This window comes from Schistocerca gregaria, chromosome 2 (genome assembly GCF_023897955.1).
Source record: "Schistocerca gregaria isolate iqSchGreg1 chromosome 2, iqSchGreg1.2, whole genome shotgun sequence".
NCBI lineage: Eukaryota > Metazoa > Arthropoda > Insecta > Orthoptera > Acrididae > Schistocerca > Schistocerca gregaria.
Window position 1 is genome coordinate 89,874,530 of NC_064921.1, and position 21,391 is coordinate 89,895,920.

At 43.6% G+C, this 21,391-nt stretch overlaps 1 protein-coding gene across 1 annotated transcript in view; it reads left to right on the forward strand.

Annotated features, from left to right (window-relative positions):
- The first annotated feature begins 15,676 nt into the window (after positions 1 to 15,676).
- The window catches only part of LOC126336393 (uncharacterized), a 262,692-nt gene continuing 256,977 nt past the window's right edge, over positions 15,677 to 21,391 (forward strand). Inside the window, exon 1 of the mRNA XM_050000069.1 lies at positions 15,677 to 15,815. Within this exon, the coding sequence (XP_049856026.1) occupies positions 15,808 to 15,815 (8 nt within the window). The 5' untranslated portion in view covers positions 15,677 to 15,807. The remainder of the gene's footprint in view (positions 15,816 to 21,391) is intronic.

Genomic DNA, 21,391 nt, shown 5'->3' on the forward strand with positions numbered 1-21,391 from the left:
CACTGAAAGATGGAGGTGCCTTCCGGTCAGGCCACTGTCGTGGTAATAGCCGTCAGGCACTTCCCCTTTCATTTTGTTTTAGTGGTTATAATACAATGTCATTTGACTTTCGTGTATCTAAATTTTCCCTGATTGATATTAATCTGATGGACTATTAGGGTTAGGTTACACCATTGACTGATCTCACAGTACTTGTACGACTTGAGTAGTGGCAGCAGAATTAAATTCGACTATAGAGACAGATTTTTTGACGCTTGAGGTGACGATTGCATTAGGGGCAGCAATAGAACTTTCCCCAAGCAGCAAGCACCGATACTGGCCGTGGGTCCTGCAGGGCAATGGTTTACGGGCCGCCATTCTGATGGATGGCCTTGTCCCGCTAGCTGCCAAGCAAGAGAGTGGGAACGCCGTGGCTGAATGCGAAATTACACTTCTTTAGAGACTGCCGGCACCAGGCATCCTGGCGACGGCCTAAACGCTTTATTAGTGAGTGGACGTGATGTGGGAGTCTGGTCTCCTTATCCCGTGTGAAGGGTCCAGATAAAGCGGTGTCATGCTGGTGCCCGGCTAATGTGTTTATTACAACAGCGTACCTTGTGAAACGGTATGACGAACCGCGCAGAGTGGCCTCGTGGTCTAGGGCAACATGTCATGGACTGTGCGGTACCTCCCGCCAGAGGTTCGAGTCCTCCCTTGGGCATGGGTGTGTGTTTTTCTTAGCGTAAGTTAGTTTAAGTAGTGTGTAAATCCATGGACAGATGACCTCAGCAGTTTGGTTCTTTAGGAATTCACACACACACACACACACACACACACACACACACACACACACACACACACACACATGGCATCACGAATTTCTCTGGATGTCGCGTTTCTTAGATGCCGCCGCGCCTCGCCAAAACGGCGCCCACTAAATCGTTTTATGGACGAGACTGAGCTTGTTTTCACTAGGAAGCTTCCCTCATCTTGTGAAATGGGACGAGGGTTTGACTGCAGGACCTCCAAGCATTGTGTGCTGTTTTCTCGGGGAACAGAATGTGTACTGCACTGCAGTGGTTGACTGAGGAAGACTGGGTGTCCTTGTTACAAAACATGATTGGTACGGTAACCACTGCTGGGCCATTATAGGTTTATTCAAGAACATTGGGGGGAACGGCTGTTTTACGGAAGGTTCTGAGCAATGGGAGAGGGATTGACTTGCTGCTCGACCGTCGCGGAGTACAATCGATAGAGCTCTTCCATTTCTACGGAGAGAGCAGTTAGTTGTAAAGATGTCCGGACACCAGGGCGAAGCTGTATATTTTCGTGGACGTGGGACAGTGACTGGCGGACGTGCGATCATCTGCCACAGTACGATCCGCCACCAAACCTAGCAGCTTCAGCAGCGCCCACACGCGGACAAAAGCATCTCCTCTTTGGTAACGTTGCGCAGGTTCGGCAATTTCAGGAGTTTATTGAATGCAAATGGTACAACGCACTAAAATTAAAAGATTAACTTGCCACTGAAGGTGCAACTTTATTTTTACTTGCAAGAAAATTCTTACGGTCGGAGGGTGGCAACTTTATATACTAAAATGCCCATTTACATAAAAGCCCATGAAATGCAATCTTACACAAAATTATACAAGATTGGCCAAAATGCTCTACAGTACACATATACCGCCTCTCAAGATGATGAACAAGATAAAAACGTATTTCAGGAATTAGGCCGTTACACTTCAAGCAATAATTCGTTATCACACCGAATCCGACAAACATGACAGAGGCAGCTATTAATGTACGGCAGATTGATAGGGACATTACCGAATAACCCTAACCGCAGGTTGCTCTAACCCGCCTCTACTCCACAAGGGAAAAACGGACCACCTAATTCATAAATAACCACCTTCCCGCGGGTGGGCAAACGGAGAAGAATGGTGGGACGACCCCAAAACAAAGCAGCTGGTGATCTCACCAAGAAAACAAGTAGAATTTAACAAGTAAATGAAACAACATATCACCAATCACTTAACTTCTAATAAACTGCGATTTCTGGCGAAGACCTGGCGCAGCACCCCCCAAAACGCTCTCCCGAACCGCCCGCTGCCAGCCGCCTCAACGGACGCAGGAAGGCGCGCCGATCTCCCGTATCAGGGCGTCGCAGCTCGCACCGGCCAGACCGATGTTGTGGGTTGACTCCTGTTGCTCTCGTGTCGGCCGCGAAGCCACTATGAATACCCCTCGCTATACGGCGCGGCCCACTGGACTCACGTAGCGACCTCACATACGCCGACGCTCAAGGCGGACAAGTCATCTTGTGTCTCAGTGCGCAACCGCCAATGACCGTGATGTCAGCATCTCGAGCAGACTGGCGGCCTAATGCGCAGACTCAGATGCAGGAACTAAGCCCCCAATAGAGCGACCACTCGTCGAGTTCTCTCACTGCGCCACAAATTCGGACGAGAGACAGACTAGCAAGCTCGGGACGAGACTCTGACCCCAGACTGACTTCAGACTGACCAACTGGCGAGCTCATAACGCCCCTTAAATGTACGTGAACAGGCAACCCTTCCCCTTTCCCACCAGAGGGAGAAACCAAAGGTGCGATTGCCACAGCGGCGTCACCGCCAGAAACGGAGGGCGACTGCTTTACACAACGCGCTGCGGCGCGCTCTTCAAAACAGCAATTTTTACCACGACTCACTTATCAATCATTTTCACGGCCACCTTCCTCACAGCAGCCTTTTAGTCGCAGTAGTCACTTTCAGCGTCCATGCCATGCTTAATTATATTTTGACACAAGAGAGACCCATCAGTGGAACGATACGGGAGAAGTTTTTGTTTATATGTTTGTTCTCTTTTGACCTTGATATTAGTTAATAAATCTCTTTGTGATACCGTAGGTCCTTGTTAATAATTTTTCAATAACACCCATTCTCATTACTTGCAATGTTACTTATTTTGTTACGGGTTTGAAGGGATTAATCAATTCTATATCAGACTAGTCAACTCATTAGGTGATGGACACAGGGGCCGTTATTATGTCAGATTTACTTGCGCTATTGATAAACGTGACACCTCGTGGGTGTGGTGGTTATGACTTTTTAGTTCTTTGGAAGACGGAGAACGGCTGCTACCATAGGACAGCTTGCAACATGATGCACAAAGCAAAGAAGAAATGAAAAGAAGACTGACATAGACAAAGGGGGGATTTCTGTCCAAAATACATGTCCTTAGTTTGATGAAGAAATTTATGAGAATCTACATTTGGAGAACAGCATTGAAGGTTGTGAATCACAGACTGAGGGAAAAACGGAACAGAAGAGACTCGAACCATTTGAGATGTGGTGCCCTAGAAGAATGCTCAAAATTAACGTGAATTGATAAGATAAGACAGATGTGTTCTGTGAAGAGCAGGCAAGGAGAGGAACATGTCGAAAACACAAGATGGAGGTCCAGGATGTTTTCATATTTGTTACGACGTCAAGGTACTAACATCCACGGTACACGAGGGAGCTGTAGACGGTAAAAACTGTATGGGAAGGCAGAGACTGAAACAAATAACTAACAAGGAGAGGTCACCAGGGGTGGGAACGACTTTTTGAAGCCAAATACACAAGGATGTCGGTTAAGATACCTGGTAGCACATCCTGTAAACATTCATCCTGGTGCGCCCTCGCTCGTGAGTCACTGACGAAAAAAATTTCGGAAATTTGCATGATGCTCAATAATTTTAAGAAAAGTAGAATTACATAATTTGGTTGTGTGGTCTAATGGATAGTATAGTGTTGTTGTTGTCTTCAGTCCTGAGACTGGTTTGATGCAGCTCTCCATGCTACTCTATCCTGTGCAAGCTTCTTCATCTCCCAGTACCTACTGCAACCTACATCCTTCTGAATCTGCTTAGTGTATTCATCTCTTGGTCTCCCTCTACGATTTTTACCCTCCACGCTGCCCTCCAATACTAAATTGGTGATCCCTTGATGCCTCAAAACATGTCCTACCAACCGATCCCTTCTTCTAGTCAAGTTGGTGCCACAAACTTCTCTTCTCCCCAATCCTATTCAATACCTCCTCATTAGTTACGTGATCTACCCACCTAATCTTCAACATTCTTCTGTAGCACCACATTTCGAAAGCTTCTATTCTCTTCTTGTCCAAACTAGTTATCGTCCATGTTTCACTTCCATTCATGGCTACACTCCAAACAAATACTTTCATAAACGACTTCCTGATACATAAATCTATATTCGATGTTAACAAATTTCTCTTCTTCAGAAACGCTTTCCTTGCCATTGCCAGTCTACATTTTATATCCTCTCTACTTCGACCATCATCAGTTATTTTACTTCCTAAATAGTAAAACTCCTTTACTACTTTAAGTGTCTCATTTCCTAATCTAATTCCCTCAGCATCACCCGATTTAATTTGACTACATTCCATTATCCTCGTTTTGCTTTTGTTGATGTTCATCTTATATCCTCTTTTCAAGACACTGTCCATTCCATTCAACTGCTCTTCCAAGTCCTTTGCCGTCTCTGACAGAATTACAATGTCATCGGCGAATCTCAAAGTTTTTATTTCTTCTCCATGAATTTTAATACCTACTCCGAATTTTTCTTTTGTTTCCTTTACTGCTTGCTCAATATACAGATTGAATAACATCGGGGAGAGGCTACAACCCTGTCTCACTCCTTTCCCAACCACTGCTTCCCTTTCATGCCCCTCGACTCTTATGACTGCCATCTGGTTTCTGTACAAATTGTAAATAGCCTTTCGCTCCCTGTATTTTACCCCTGCCACCTTCAGAATTTGAAAGAGAGTATTCCAGTCAACATTGTCAAAAGCTTTCTCTAAGTCTACAAATGCTAGAAACGTAGGTTTGGCTTTTCTTAATCTTTCTCCTAAGATAAGTCGTAAGGTCAGTATTGTCTCACGTGTTCCAACATTCCTACGGAATCCAAACTGATCCTCCCCGAGGTCCGCATCTACCAGTTTTTCCATTCGTCTGTAAAGAATTCGCGTTAGTATTTTGCAGCTGTGACTTATTAAACTGATAGTTCGGTAATTTTCACATCTGTCAGCACCTGCTTTCTTTGGGATTGTAATTATTATATTCTTCTTGAAGTCTGAAGATATTTCACCTGTCTCATACATCTTGCTCACCAGCTGGTAGAGTTTTGTCATGACTGGCTCTCCCAAGGCTGTCAGTAGTTCTAATGGAATGCTGTCTACTCCGGGGGCCTTGTTTCGACTCAGGTCTTTCAGTGCTCTGTCAAACTCTTCACGCAGTATCTTACCTCCCATTTCGTCTTCATCTACATCCTCTTCCATTTCCCTTGTATAAACCTTCTATATACTCCTTCCACCTTTTTGCCTTCCCTTCTTTGCTTAGAACTGGGTTGCCATCTGAGCTCTTGATATTCATACACGTGGTTCTCTTCTCTCCAAAGGTCTCTCTAATTTTCCTGTAGGCAGTATCTATCTTACCCCTAGAGAGATAATCTTCTACATCCTTACATTTGTCCTCTAGCCATCCCTGCTTAGCCATTTTGCACTTCCTGTCGATCTCATTTTTCAGACGTTTGTATTCCTTTTTGCCTGCTTCATTTACTGCATTTTTATATTTTCTCCTTTCATCAATTAAATTCAATATTTCTTCTGTTACCCAAGGATTTCTAGCGACCCTCGTCTTTTTACCTACTTTATCCTCTGCTGCCTTCACTACTTCATCCCTCAGAGCTACCCATTCTTCTTCTACTGTGTTTATTTCCCCCATTGCTGCCAATTGTTCCCTTATGCTCTCCTTGAAACTCTGTACAACCTCTGGTTCTTTCAGCTTATCCAGATCCCATGTCCTTAAATTCCCACCTTTTTGCAGTTTCTTCAGTTTTAACCTACAGGTCATAACCAATAGACTGTGGTCAGAGTCCACATCTGCCCCTGGAAATGTCCTACAATTTAAAACCTGATTCCTAAATCTCTGTCTTACCATTATATAATCTATCTGATACCTTTTGGTATCTCCAGGATTCTTCCATGTATACAACGGATAGTATAGTAGCTTCACAAAACGCACGAACAAAGATTTCAAGTGGCTAAAAGAATGATAGGAACAAAAATGAGAGCAAATGAAGTAGCTGATGTTAAGAGTAAAATGATGTGGCAATGGAATGGAAATAAAAAATTACACTTAAATCAATTAATTGAATAAAAATGATGATCCACTTCAATTCGACAAATATTTAAAACTAAAAAAAATTACTACACCTGACGTGATTCAAACCCACAACATCCTGTGTATGAAGCTACCATCCTACCCATAACACAACGCAACCAGACTATTTACTGCAACTTTTCTAACACTAATGAGTGTAACATAAAATTCTGAAATATTTTTTTCGTCAATTACTCGCAAATGAGGGTTCACCAGGGTGTATGGCTGCAGTCTGTGATACCTGGGATCTTAACCTATATAACGGTATAGATGGTTTCAAAAAGTCGATCCCACTGCTGGAGCCCTATCCTTGTGAGAACATTAGGATCCGGAAAGACGAAGCAAGAGAAACAACAGAGGTATTGAAACTCGGCCATCTGGAGAGGATGGTTGGCGTAGGTGGTCAAAACGAATGTGAAAATGGACTCCATAAGTGATAAGGGAGAGAGGACGCCCATTAATAAGATGGAAGGAAAGTTTCTATGAGGCAATGACGGCCAGAGGTCTTCAGGAGGGCGACTGGCTATGTAGAAAGCGGTGGCAAATGGGAAGCGAGAAGCGGCGTCAGACGTAAACAACACTGGCGACATGATGGCGGCCATTGTGCCAAACTCTGCTATACGCTGCAGCCACAATAGTCCCCATAGGAAACATGTAGAGGCACGCATGCTTCTGACATGATGCTGTCCCCAATGAGAACACCGTTACATCCGTATCAGTCGTTTCCCACGGATCGAAACAGCATATCCAGACACTCTGGGATGATAATGGCATTGAAACAGAGGATGACACGCGTATAGCTGAAATGCTAAAGACCTTTTTCCAAAGCTGTTTCGCAGAGGAAGACCGCACTGAAAAACGTTCTCTAAATCCTCTCTCGAACGAAAATATGGCTGACATCGAAATAAGTGTCCAACGAATAGAAAAACAACTGAAATCACTCAACAGAGGAAAGTCCACTGGACCTGACGGGATACCAATTGGATTCTACACAGAGTACGCGAAAGAACTTGCCCCCCGCCCCCCCCCCCCCCCTTCTAACAGCCATATAACGCAAGTCTCTAGAGGAACGGAAGGTTCCAAATGATTGCAAAAGAGCACAGGTAGTTCCAGTTTTCAAGAAGAGCAGTTGAGCAGATGCGCAAAACTATAGGCCTATATCTCTGACGTCGATCTGTTGTAGGATTTTAGGAACACGTTTTTTGCTCGCGTACCATGTCATTTCTGGAAACCCAGAATCTACTCTGTAGGAATCAACATGGATTCCGGAAACAGAGATCGTGTAAGACCCAACTTGCTTTATTCGTTCATGAGATCCAGAAAATATTAGATACAGGCTCCCAGGTAGATGCCACTTTCCTTGACTTCCGGAAGGCGTTCGATACAGTTCCGCACTGTCACCAGATAAACAAAGTAAGAGCCTACGGAATATAAGACCAGCTGTGTGGCTGGACTGAAGAGTTTTTAGCAAACAGAACACAGCATGTTGTTCTCAATGGAGAGACGTCTACAGACGTTAAAGTAACCTCTGGCGTGCCACAGGGGAGTGTTATGGGACCATTGCTTTTCACAGTATATATAAATGGCCTAGTAGATAGTGTCGGAAGTTCCATGCGGCTTTTCGCGGAAGATGCTGTAGTATACAGAGAAGTTGCAGCATTAGAAAACTGCAGTGAAATGCAGGAAGATCTGCAACTGATAGGCACTTGGTGCAGGGAGTGGCAACTGACCCTTAACATAGACAAATGTAATGTATTGCGAATACATTAAAAGAAAGATCCTTTATTGTATATATGATAGCGGAACAAACACTGGTAGTAGTAAAATATCTGGGAGTATGTGTACGGGACGATTTGAAGTGGAATGATCATATAAAATTAATTGTCGGTAAGGCGGGTGGCAGGTTGAGATTCATTGGGAGAGTCCTTAGAAAATGTAGTCCATCAACAAAGGAGGTGGCTTACAAAACACTCGTTAGAGCTATACTTGAGTATTGCTCATCAGTTTGGGATCCGTACCTGGTCGGGTTGACAGAGGAGATAGAGAAGATCCATAGAAGAGCGGCGCGTTTCGTCACAGGGTAATATGGTAAGCGTGATAGCGTTACGGAGATGTTTAGCAAACTTAAGTGGCAGACTCTGCAAGAGAGGCGCTCTGCATCGCGGTGTAGCTTGCTGTCCAGGTTTCGATAGGGTGCGCTTCTGGATGAGGTATCGAATATATTGCTTCCCCCTACTTATACCTCCGGAGGAGATCACGAATGTAAAATTAGAGAGATTCGAGGGCGCACGGAGGCTTTCCGGCAGTCGTTCTTCCCGCGAACCATACGCGACTGGAACAGGAAAGGGAGGTAATGACAGTAGCACGTAAAGTGCTCTCCGCCACACACCGTTTGGTGGCTTGCGGAGTATAAATGTAGATGTAGATGTAGATACTGACAGGGGTTGTGAAATGCACCATATAATCAGATAACGAAAATCATTCTACGGGTTATCCTCATGTCATTTGTGATTAGGACAATCGTGAACAGGCCAATCCCACACCGTCCACTGGATCCTCTCACGGTGGGCAGTACGCCACATTCACCAAGCAACGTGATGTCTTTGGGTGACGGCAATGCACCTCGCAGCTCGCTGAGACAACGGAGCAGCTGTGGACGAAATACAGTTTGCTGGAGATGTGATCCAGAAGCTGCCGCGTAGAATCCGGGTTGTGCAGCTGCCGGACGGGTTGTATGTATTGAGGCAGTCGAGGCTAGGTAGCAACCCTGGCACTGCGCTGTAGCTCATGACAGACTTTGCCTCTGCTACCAATGAATATTTCCTCCCTCCTCTAACCGTCTCCATAGCCATAAAACGACGCTCCAGGAAACGCTCAATTCTCTGTCCACCTCGTGCCGGGTGGACCGTGCTCTGGCTTTGTAGTGATCCATCCGCACGCAATGTCGGCTAAACGCTTCCCTGGTAAATGTCTCCACAGCTACAATAAAAACTAGTGACTGTGAAATCTTTATTGCATTAAGTTATCGGCGCATTTCGATTGTTATGCCATTATAATGCGAACATCTTGCAATACGTTAATGGATTGTGTATAACCATTTCATACGTATTACAGACAGCATATATAGTAAGGTGTACCAGTCCAATGCCTGCAGTCAACCGTGAAATGTCACACGCGATATAATATCACCATACAGTAGACTTGTAAATGTTCTCTTACAATCAGACGGTTTGACGGTATTGTGCTGCGAGTGATGTTAGGCAGTTGCTTGGTGGATGACCACTGCTACGAAACTGACCGCTCAGGTCCCTCAACGGCTAGAGAAAAAGAAGTGCAACTAAGAGAACGTGAAACGGGTTGCAAAAACAATGTATTCATAATAGCGCTAGTATTGCCAAACCTATTGTAACTCAGGGCGCAGTGGCGTAAGGATCACCAGACCTAAACTACTGGCGAACATAACCAAGTTATGTGGCCTGTGAAGTCTCTCTTGAAAGTATATTCACCACTGGAAATATGAAGAGCGCCAGCAAAAGCTCAGAGTCCAAATGCCTTTTTCTGTGAATCACAGTGCAATTTCTGTAGAGTCTGAATACTCGTGTTATGGTTCTAATTGGAGTACGTGACGGCACTGGAAATTGTATATATATATATATATATATATATATATATATATATATATATATATATATATATGAGGACGGTATATGTTCTTCACACACACCGGCCATTTGATCATCTTCTTCTTCTGTGCGGATGCACAAACATGTCGGAATTCTTACGGGAATCGGCAGTAAAGCCGCGAGTAATGAGTATAATTGAGTATAATAGGCAGTGGTACTATGAATATAGTGCGGACCAATAAGTTGCGAATGTGGGTCTCACGGGAGGCGTGCCAGAGGTAAGTCCCTGCAATTGCACTATCCTCTGTGTCTGCGGTGGCTCAGCTGGATAGAGCGTCTGCTATGTAAGCAGGAGATCCCGGGTTCGAGTTCCGGCCGCGGCACACATTTTCAACTGTCCCCGTTGACTTATATCAACACCTGTATGCAGCTAAGGGTATTCATTTCATTGTAATTTCACTGGAAATTTTTGTGGTCTGTATTTGAACTAAGGAAGGAAGAGAGAAAGGAATGAGGACTAGGTTTCAATGTACCATCGGCAACTAGGTCATTAGAGATAGAGCAGATGTTTGGTTTGGATATGGACAAAAAAAGAAAATCGTCAGTGCCGTTCAAAGACACTAGATCGACATTTTCCCGAATTGCTTTAGGAAAATCACGAAGAACCTAAATCTGAATTACCTGACGTTCATTTGAATCTCCGAATTCCGAAATACGGATTCATTGTCTTAGGACTGAAGAACTAAGGACCCAGTATCCTTCTCAAGCACCCTCCTGAAACTGGCACAGCGTCTTTGCGAGGAATGGTGTTATGTCCTACTGACCACCAACCTAAATTTATATGCGTTAGTTGACAAGAGGATTGAGACCGCTGTGGATGGCCACCTTCTCAGATGGGTGATAATATTAACCTGTGGAGCGCGTGTGTGCAGTGGCATGATCTACATGACCAGAGAGGTAAAATAAAATCCCTTCCAAACTGACGTTCCTTGACTGACTAAAACTATGTGCTGGACCAGGAATAGAACCTGGAACATTGCCCTTCGGGGAGAATGCCCTTAACCGGCTGAGCTGTTGAAGCATGAATCACCACCGACGTTCACAGCTTCAATCCTGCGAGTATCTCTCTCAAACTTGCCAGTGCTGTGAGAACGGCTCATGGGTCAGGTCTGAGCAGAACGAGCGCTGGCCTGAAAGGTTGGGTTTCTGGTTCGAGTGCCGCTCTGTCACATAGTTTTACACTTTCAGAATGTTTCAAAACAGCTCTCAATTCACTAGAGAGGAAATATTCATCTTGGCTGATATTGGATTGGATGGTTTCTCAATTACTTGTGTCGTATGTGTCCATAATCCCTTCAGTTGTACGAGTATAACCTAACCCAACCTTGTGCAACTTAGCTAGTCCGCCATTTACAACGCCGACACCGACAAGACGTTAGTCTCCCGACTTCCACTCCTGTTTTCTTTGGTTACCTGTTGAGGTTCGCAAAGTTAGCGCCACTTCACCTCACAATCTTTGTCCTTGAGAGCAGCAATTCTCAACCTTTGCAACAACTCAGAGCCCCCCCCCCCCCCCCCCCCCCCCGTAAAGCTGGTCAGTGCCTCATACCATCTCATCACTACCCCCGTTACCGTCACGTCAAGTCTTCTTATTTTAAGTGCATGAAAAGTGTTCCATGTATACTATCCCTGCTGCGTGCAAAATATTGTCATTATCAAGGATGGTAAAATGGCAAATTGTAAGGTGGTCATGTCATTTGGTACTTGCGTGTCATCAATGCGTACATCAGAGAGAGAGAGTAAGTTACGCTATTCTTAAACAATCTTTGGTCTTGTCAAGGCATAGTCTTTACCTCTGCAGAGTCAGATACTTTCTGAGCTGAAGTGTGGTAGATGGTGGACGTATTCAGTAGTGCTGTGTTGATTTGTGATGGTATCTGTTACATGAAAACAAAGGACAGCAATGATGAGTACGATGTCTATATTGAAAGGTGAAAGAACTGTAAATTTTGGATAATGTTATTGTTTTGAAAAGTAGAAGTTTGAGGTAAGACTGCAGCGCTGCGCAGCTAGGAATGGCTACTGTCAGCTAGTTAACTTGCTCAGAGCTGAGAGAAAGACCACCCCACTTCCCTGGGTCGTGCATTAACATATTAACTAATTAAGCTGCTTGGCTGTCACAGAAATTCTCTTTTAAGATTGTACCCTCTGTAAATCATTGTTCACTTTGTTAAGCATGCTATTGTTCAGACCTCTGCTATGTGCGAAGATCACGCGAAATACTACTCTGTCTTTGTGAATATTTTGTTCATTCTAAAACCGTTGTCTCGGAATATCGTTTCATAGAAATAGTTACTCTCTCCAGCCCACTGTTTATTATTACGCATTACCACATGCATCAGTTTGAATATGTATTTAGAAACAGATATCCAGCCTAGCAACTGCCTGCTTGCTGTTTGCTGTTGTGCTTTCGAGAAATCTGCAACAACTTTGTCAAGAGGCGAGGTAAGTGGAAATTTTGATTGGAGCCAGATAAATGTTTTACCTCAGTTGTGAATTTAATACAAAGGCAAATTGTATTCTTATCAGTCACAGTTAATTTCAAATTAAGTTTTGTTTGGTCAAAGGTTAGCATACGAGTTTAATTTGGATAACAGTTCTTGGGGACATAGTTTTCGTAATACATAGACTTTTATAGAGTCAAATGTAAATTTGGGCCACATTGCAGACAGAAACAAATATAGTGGGGAGGATACAAAATTTTTTTTATATATAAAATAATTTTAAGACACATTAAATTTACTTTCGTTCACTAAACATATTCTCATAAAATTAGACAATTTTAACAGATGATCATTACCTGTGAGGTGACATAAGAAGTATTTCAACCAATAATTAAAAAAAGGTAAATTGTGAATACAACAATAATTAAGTTCTGAAGAGGAAGATATTTGCGGAAAAAACGAATAATTCAAATTTACATACGTATTTGATGGAAATGTAGAATGTAAAAGGAAAATGTAAGGTACACATTTACCTTTAATGGTAAGAGAAGTAACATAAAATGCAAGTACGATGCCATTTAAATAAATTGTAATAATAATGAATGCAGTGATGAAGTCACTGGCTGGAAGCCACAGATTGTCACCGTGCTCCACCGAATGTAGGCACAGTGTACCACAAAGTACACGAAGGTTCAGCATTCTCTGTACCAACGATTCGCTGATGCTAACTGTGTGATTTTTGCCGAGTCCGTTTGGACATTTCCATTGCAGCTTTGCCTGAGGTTTTATCTCGTCGAAATCACGCACATGTACTGAATCCGAGACAGTGTGCCTACTAACATCACAGCGGCCTGTGGCAGTTAAATTATTAAATCTAATAAAACTGTATTTTATAGTAATTTTGCGTTAACGTAAATGTAAGTTTGACCGTGACCGTGATATATGCGATCAGGAAGTCTCCAGTCCCTCCAGCCGTCATTGGTACTAGATGAATCCCGATGATGCCGGTACTTCTTTATTCAGACAGCTCCTCATTCGCCTACACGAGATGAATAGGCCCCGTTCCAGACTTCGCTACCTTAGAAAATATCTGAGGAGGAACCGGGAATCGTACCCGGAGCCTTCTCCACCTACGTCAACGACGATAACCATTCGGCCATGGAGGCTGTCGTTTTCGTGTTGACATATTCGTATTCCCCTGGTCTCACTTTTACAATAACTGGTAATGGCAAGGGACTGAGTTTAGGCACCGTGGCTTCAGTGTGGCGTCTTTGACTAGCAATATATACGTTCCAGGTCCAGGGCTTAAATTTTAAATAAAAATCATCAGTAAGAGTTCCGATGTAAGGAAGCACCCTAGTTGTGACAACAGCCTCGTCAAATGGTTCAAATGGCTCTGAGCACTATGCGACTTAACTTCTGAGGTCATCAGCCGCCTAGAACTTAGAACTAATTAAACCTAAATAACCTAAGGACATCACACACATCCATGCCCGAGGCAGGATTCGAACCTGCGACTGTAGCGGCCGCCCGGCTCCAGACTGTAGCGCCTAGAACCGCACGGCCACTCCTGCCGACAGCCTCGTCAAAGAGGGTAGAGGAGTGGACAGAGATTGTTGCCACTGGCTTGGGGAACTGCCCTGAAAAGCAGAAGAATGAGCAATGACCAACGGCATGAGGATGCAGAAGACAATGGAGAACACTCCATGAGACACATAATGTGTATCCACAGCACCTAAGTCCTGTAAATGAAGATGAATCATAAAAATCTCTCCATTGAAAAAAGATTTCAGATTAGTTCCCCATTCCGATCTGCGGGAGGGGATTGCCAAAAAGCAGGTGATCATGATAAAAAAATGTTGAATATCCAATTAAAGGGCTGCATTCTACGAATCTGAGCACGGAATGCCACGAGTTAGAACATGATTGGAAAGCTAGAAAATCTGAAAAGGGAAATACTAAGGCTCAATCTGGGCTGAGATGCCAAAAGTCATGGGGGACTTCCTAAAATCGTGTCCGACCTCCTTTTTCCCAGCGTAGCGCAATAGATCGACGAGACATGGATTAAACAAATCATTGGAAGTCCCCTACAGGAGTACTAAGGCATGCTGCCTTTATATCCGTCCATAATTGCGAAAATGTTGCCGGTGCAGGATTTTGTCCACGAACTGACCTCTCGATTATGTCCTATAAGTGTTAGGTGAGATTCATGTCGGGCGATCTCTGTGACCAAAGCATTCGCTCGAACTGTCCAGAAAGTTCTGACATGGCACACTGTCATCCATAAAAAATTTCATTATTGTTTGGAAAGATGAATCCGTGAATTGTTAGAAATGGTCTCCAAGTAGCCGACAAAACCATTTCGAGTCAATGATCGGTTCATTTGGACCAGAGGACGAAGTCCATTCCACGTAAACACAGCCCACACTATCAAGAGACCACCAACAGCTTTCACAGTGCCTTGTTAACAGCTTGGGGCCTACGGTACCGTGTGGTCTGTGCCGCACTCGACCTCTACCAGCAGCTCTTACCAGCTGAAATCGGGACTTATCTGACCAGGTCACCGTTTTCCAATCGTCTAGGGTCCAGCCGATATGGTCACGAGCAGAGGGGGGCGGGGGGGGGGGGGCTAAAGGCGATGTCGTGATGTTAGCAAACGCACTCATGTCGGTCGTCTGCTGGGCTGCCATTAACACCATAAAAAAATAAAAATGGTTCAAATGGCTCTGAGCACTATGAGACTTAATATCTGAGGTCGTCAGTCCCATAGAACTTAGAACTACTTCAACCTAACTAACCTAAGGACATCACACACATCCATGCCCGAGGCAGGATTCAAACTTGCGACCGCAGCGGCAGCGCGGTTCCCGACTGAAGCGCCTAGAACCGCTCGGCCACAACGGCAGTATATCAGGAACCCCACCCCACAGCGTTCCCTTTTCTTTGCAGCGATCCATCCCCCTCTTCTCCCCCCCCCCCCCCCTCTCCTCCGTGCTGGCACATCGAGACGTGAAACACCTGGAGCGATAACGCCCATGTTAACAACTACTGAAGTGTGGAGCAAACGGCCTATGAATTCACGAGAAAAGCCTTCTGAATGCCCTTTGTACGAAGAAAAAAAAGGCCGTATAGAACGGAGTGCCGTTGTGCGCATGAACATTCCAGCAGAGGCACTGACCAGGGTGAACTTGTCACGGGGGTAATCGATTGCGCCCACCAGCTGTGCGGCGTCCTGCGCCCCCGGCGAGGAGGTGGACTCGCCCGGCGGCGGCGGCGGCGGCGGCGGCAGCGGCGGAGGCGGATGTGGGCGGCGGCCGCCCCGTAACGATTTTCTGGGGCGGCCGCGGGGGCGGAGGCGGCGCTGGCGTAGCCGCTGGAAGGCGGAGGCGGCGGCCGCTGCGCCCTCACTGGTCTGCTGGACTCTGAGCGGCGCGCACTGCCCCGTACGACTGTCGCTGCTACCCGCTGTGAGCGCACGGCTATGAACAGGTAGGCGACGCTCAGCGCAGAGCCGCGTCACGCAGCGCCACCAGCGGAAAACCCCACTGCGCTCGTATAATCGTATAATCATAATATAAATTACGCAATTTCGATCATCTTGAGCTCCACAGCTGATTCTTGTTTATATTGATAAGAAACCATCACAGCTGAAGTGACATACATTTATCTTGTCATGACAGACTTGGTGTACACGGCATGCCATGTTGCTCGCACTCACTGCTCGGCCTGCTTATTCCAGGCGATCGACAGAGTTTTTATGTGACAGACATGCTTCAGAGTTTCCCTTTAATATTACGTAAGATGATTGACATCTTAATCATGATACCGGCAAATCTCTGTGATGATTTCTTATCAAGATCGTTCGCAGCGTAAGCTGGTGAAGTTCTTTTGAACGAAACCGGTCGTGACATAATGAACGAGTATCAATACAGCTGTGGTGGTTGTTTCACTAACATCAAGAAAAGTAACGTATTTCTCACACTGCTTGAAACTTTTAACTTGAGCTGGGTGAATATTCTAACGCGTGTGTGAGGAAATTAATTAGCAACCGCAATTTTTGCCGATTTTCGATGAACATGTGGAGTTAACAAAGTCTTAACACTCGAATGTTCCAGATCACCCACTTTCTATTGGTACTCTCACTATAAAATTTTACGACACTCTGTTCCTTGACGAGGTAACATATTCTCAGGCCTCCTGTTGTACAATAATAACTGGCTTTGTTGCATAAAGTGCGTAAAGAAAAAATGAAAGAGAGAGAGATAGAGACAGACAGAGAGAGAGAGAGAGAGAGAGAGAGAGAGAGAGAGAAAGAAGAAGAAGAAGAGGGAAAGCTTTCTGGTACAGTTAAATTTAAAACTTTGAAGCAAGATCGTAAATCATATTATTAAGATGAAATAATCCAATAATTTATTCCATACTTCATATTATTTCATAAAATATTGCTAGGCTCTACTTTCATCCTTAGTTTATCATTATTTTATTTTATTAGGAATAAAAACGAGAGGTGCACACCGCAATATTGTACGTAACACACACTACGCAACAGACACTCACAACAATAATTATCTGTAGTTCTGCTAGAGACTTGGAATAGGATACGTGTGTGCGAACGGAGTAAGAAATTAAAGCAGTTTTTCCTCCTTTTTTGGTCTTCAGCATAGGATTTAAAGCCGACTTGATGTTTCTTTGACAGAAAGCATTAGAGATATTATTGTTACAATGTCATATCAAGCCCACGGGAAGCTTTTTTTCTTCGAGGCGATTGCTTACTCTCTGTTAACACCGTTCTGATTATATCTTTAAATTTTTCGGTCGAATGATAATGAAAGATTGCAGTTCGCTCCTCTCGTATATACTATGACACCTTTCAGAACTAGCTGTGAGACATGTGAGAAGTTAAACGAAGGCTTTATTATCATTCATAATAACGTAGTCAAATAGCACAAGACATACTAATTCATTTTTGTGAACTTTATATAAGTGTCCACCGTAGAATACAATACCTGCGAAACAATGCTTTGACAACCATGAACAAGTGCGACAGTGATTGTCAATTGACTGTCAAGCCAAGAAGTTGATGTTTGGTTGGCAGTTAGTTGGAAATAAATATGCAGTTGTTCATAGCAACTGAACGATTATCTCAAAAAATAGTGTGGTACACTGCATCACACAATGTCGGAAACTCGATAAAATCTGATCAATAAAAGCTTACTATAATAATACGGTGTAACCTACACTTGCATGTGTATCGTTTTGCAGCTGAAATCATACAGCGAATATAATAGATATTAAAACCTTACAGCTCGCAACAGGTGATGAAGGTTGCACCTGATGGAGGACTGTAGTTCGAATAACCTCGAAGGTAAATAGTATTTTCATATGTTTCAGCTACTTCAATACGTCAGCATCGGTTTCTATGGTCATGAGAACTTTTAATAATTGTAAATTTTTATTACAAAATCTATTTCCTATGGTATGTTCGATGTTTATGGATGAATTCATCATTCGTAAGGAACAAAAGATTCCTAGAAAGTATTGAGTAATACAAAATTTTCAATATATTTTCGCCTGCTAATTTGAGTTATGCCCAAAAAACAAACTTTCCTGAAAAACAGACTGCTGCAGCATTGCTGCAAAGAGCCTAATATTCAGTTTCCGTCTACGTTGAAAATTAGTGAGATCATCGAGAAACGATGGTAAGTATTAAAAAATAATGTCGAATAAAACTATTCCTGGCAGAGTAAAACATTGTGGTGGACAGGGACTCCATCCGAGGGTTCCAGTATATAGTTTTAATCTACAGGTAAGTTACAAAACAGCGTTGCAGAGGGAAGAGATTCATTCTGGAACACTGAATATGATCACTAACTGATCGTAGATTTTTGCAACGACTTGAGCACAAGAAATCTGAATTTGTATAGCTTCGAAACTCTCTCCGACAACCATCGAAAATAAGCGACGGTTGCCCGATTTTTGGACTTCTGTTTTTGAAAATTAACTGTTGTAATCAATAAGAATCATTAAAATCGCACGAGACAAAATCCTTGCTTCTACTTTCAGAAGTACCGGTTGAAACGCACGTAAGGTTAAGAGTCTACAGCGTGAACCAAGATTCGCGCAGACATTCGCTACAGCGCAATGCTTTGCACACTAACAATACAAAAAGATATACCTAAATTTTGTCCTGTTCGTATTTTCGGTAGAAATTCGACATCAAAGAAAGTGAATTTGGCAATAATATAGTTCCATGTATGACAGATATCTTCATTCAGTACTGTTCATCCGTTTTTCACATTTACTGTAGTTGCTAGAATTTTGCGTTAGGATACTCAAGATGGAGAGTTCGATTCGGGGTTTAGGTTTTTTTTAAATTTCTTAATTTTGATCTATCCAATTATGCTGTAGAATACATTCTGAAACGATACGCATCCTACAACTACAATTTTCTTTAACGTTGAACACAACAATTATTGATCAGACATGTCAGAACTATTTATGAAGCGTAATAAGCAGTTGAAGCCAATCAAACGTCATAGGACAGAAATAACTACAAAACTTGTCAATGTGGAGATGTTAAACATTCATACGAGACTTATACCAAATAAGATTTTCACTCTGCAGCGGAATGTACGCTGATATAAAACTTTCTGGCAGATTAAAACTATGTGCCGGACCGCGACTCGCACTCGGGACCTCTGCCTTTCACAGGCAAGTGCTCTACCATCTGAGCTACCCAAACACGACTCACGACCCGTCCTCACAACTTTACTTCTGCCAGCACACAGTTTTAATCTGCCAGGAAGTTTCTTATACCAAATGATTTTAGCATAAATTTGAAAAAAATATAACTGTTACAACTTTTGAAAATACTCTTCATGAGCACTTGTACAGTTTTCCTTCCTTTGTCTCAATCCAAAATTAGAGCACTATTGTATCCTACGATAGCTTCTTCATAGTATGAAAACGCTGCCCAGAATTTTTTGACGAAGGAAACAGGAGGAAGTCACATGGAGCCAGGCCAGGTGGTAGGGTGAGTACGGTAACACTCGCACTTTTTCCTTCTGCAACAGGTCCATTGTTCTGTATCGTCGTCAAGCAGAAGAAGGTGGTGATAGCTTTCAGCATGGTCACAAGGGTCAAATGACCCATCTTGGTGAAGAAAGTGGTCACCACCTTCTTTCCAAAACTACTATTTCTCTGAACATTCGTGGGTGGTTACTCACCTGGAAAGCGCGATACTGAAGACTGCCTCTTCTTTTCGAGCCTATAATGGTACACTCATCTTTCGTCAATTGAGACGATATTGTACGTGTGTTTGGATCGCCCTTTTGCTGAAGCTTGCAAGCACAAAACGACACCTATCCATTCTTGTGTGTTCTCTTGGTTAAGCCTAAATGATCGTGAATGATAGTCTATGACGCAGCTGATCCAATATTTACGATTTCTTCAATGCACAAAACACCAGATGAGGACCTTCTTCCTCACAGTAACAATGTTTTCTTGAGTCACTGCCGTTGCTGGTACATCTTCAAGAGACTCCCAACCCTTGAAAATTCCAGTTTCCAACAGTGACGCTAGAACGTGCAGCGTGATCAAAAACACGTACCAGAGGAGGGTGGCATTCTCCTGTATTTAACTTCTTCTTGTAGTCATTGCACGTCAGCAATGCCTGCGTCTGCACACACTATTCGCAGCATGATTTGAAAGCCAATGATGGAGGAGCCGATACTCGCACCCTCCAAGGTCGACGAATAACGCTCTTTCGACATGAAATATTCCCATAGTCGTAAAATGCTTTGCTAGTCCTGTTGGTGACATAATATACTAAGGAAATGTGATAGACATGAAAAGGATACGCATGACAGGTGGTAGTAATCGACTGAACTAGTGGCAGCAAAAGATAGTGGAAACTGGTTTCAAATAGTAGTGCGAGGCAATACACTTAGACATTGTAATTTGCGTGTTGCAGGAGAAGTACCTAGGGTAAAACAAGCAGGCATAGACTGAGGAGGAGAGACCTGGAATCGGCACTTTTTTTCCTTATTGGGAAATGGAATAACTGTCAATGAGCCGGAAATCACGTAGGATGTAGTGCGTGGAATGCAACTGAGAAATATTTGAAGGCAAAATATCTCTTTGAGAGTGGAGTAATAAGAAAAACGATGTCATAGCATTAAATATTGCACGTGTTTTCTGTAAGATCCAGTGTAATTGATGGACAATGGTTAGGAAAAGGTAACATATCATGCAGTCTAGAGAATAAAAAAAAATAGATCTTGACCTGGAATCGAACACGAGTATTCTAACGCAAAACGCCACCCAATGTAGTCACAGGGCAACGGAGTACTGAATGAGGGCATGAGATTACAGTCTTGGCAAATTGTCTTTCTTCCACATTAATTTTCTACCGAAATATAAACGGGACGAGGTTCTGTTACAGGTTGTGTTCTGTTACTATGCAAGGAACCGCATTGTGGCAGCCAACTGCGTGAATTTCTGTTCATCCTGTGTATTAGTTTTCATTTATGATGATTATTAAAATAAAGTGAGCTTTAATTAAGTATTACGGAACTTTAGTCATTAGCACACAATAGTTGAGAATTGTACATGTAAGGGCGTTAGGTTACGAAATCCTTTTGCTCTATGAATTTATATAATTAGGAAACGTACATCGCTGTTTTAGACTACTTGTGTCGTGCTGTACGACACACAGGTGTAAACTGTATCCTCAGACGATGAGCGAGTCCTTTCGTGGAGGCGGTATACCATTGCACTTTGTCGGGGTCTCGGTTCTTCCGCTTGCTTCACGTCTCAAGGCATCCCCTTGAGGCGCAGGTGCCAACTTGTTGCTTCGCCTGCATCGTCTGTGAAGCAGTCAAGAACCTAGGGGCTGAGTAAGAAGGCACGGCGCTTAACACACGGGACCTGCAGACGGGAGCAAGAGCGTTGAAACATCCTCACAGCGTTTTCACGATTTTTCTAAACCAGCCCAGGGAATTCTAGAGCATTTCCTTCAACAGGCACACGCCCAATCTCTTCACGCTCCTCACCCAACTGAGCTG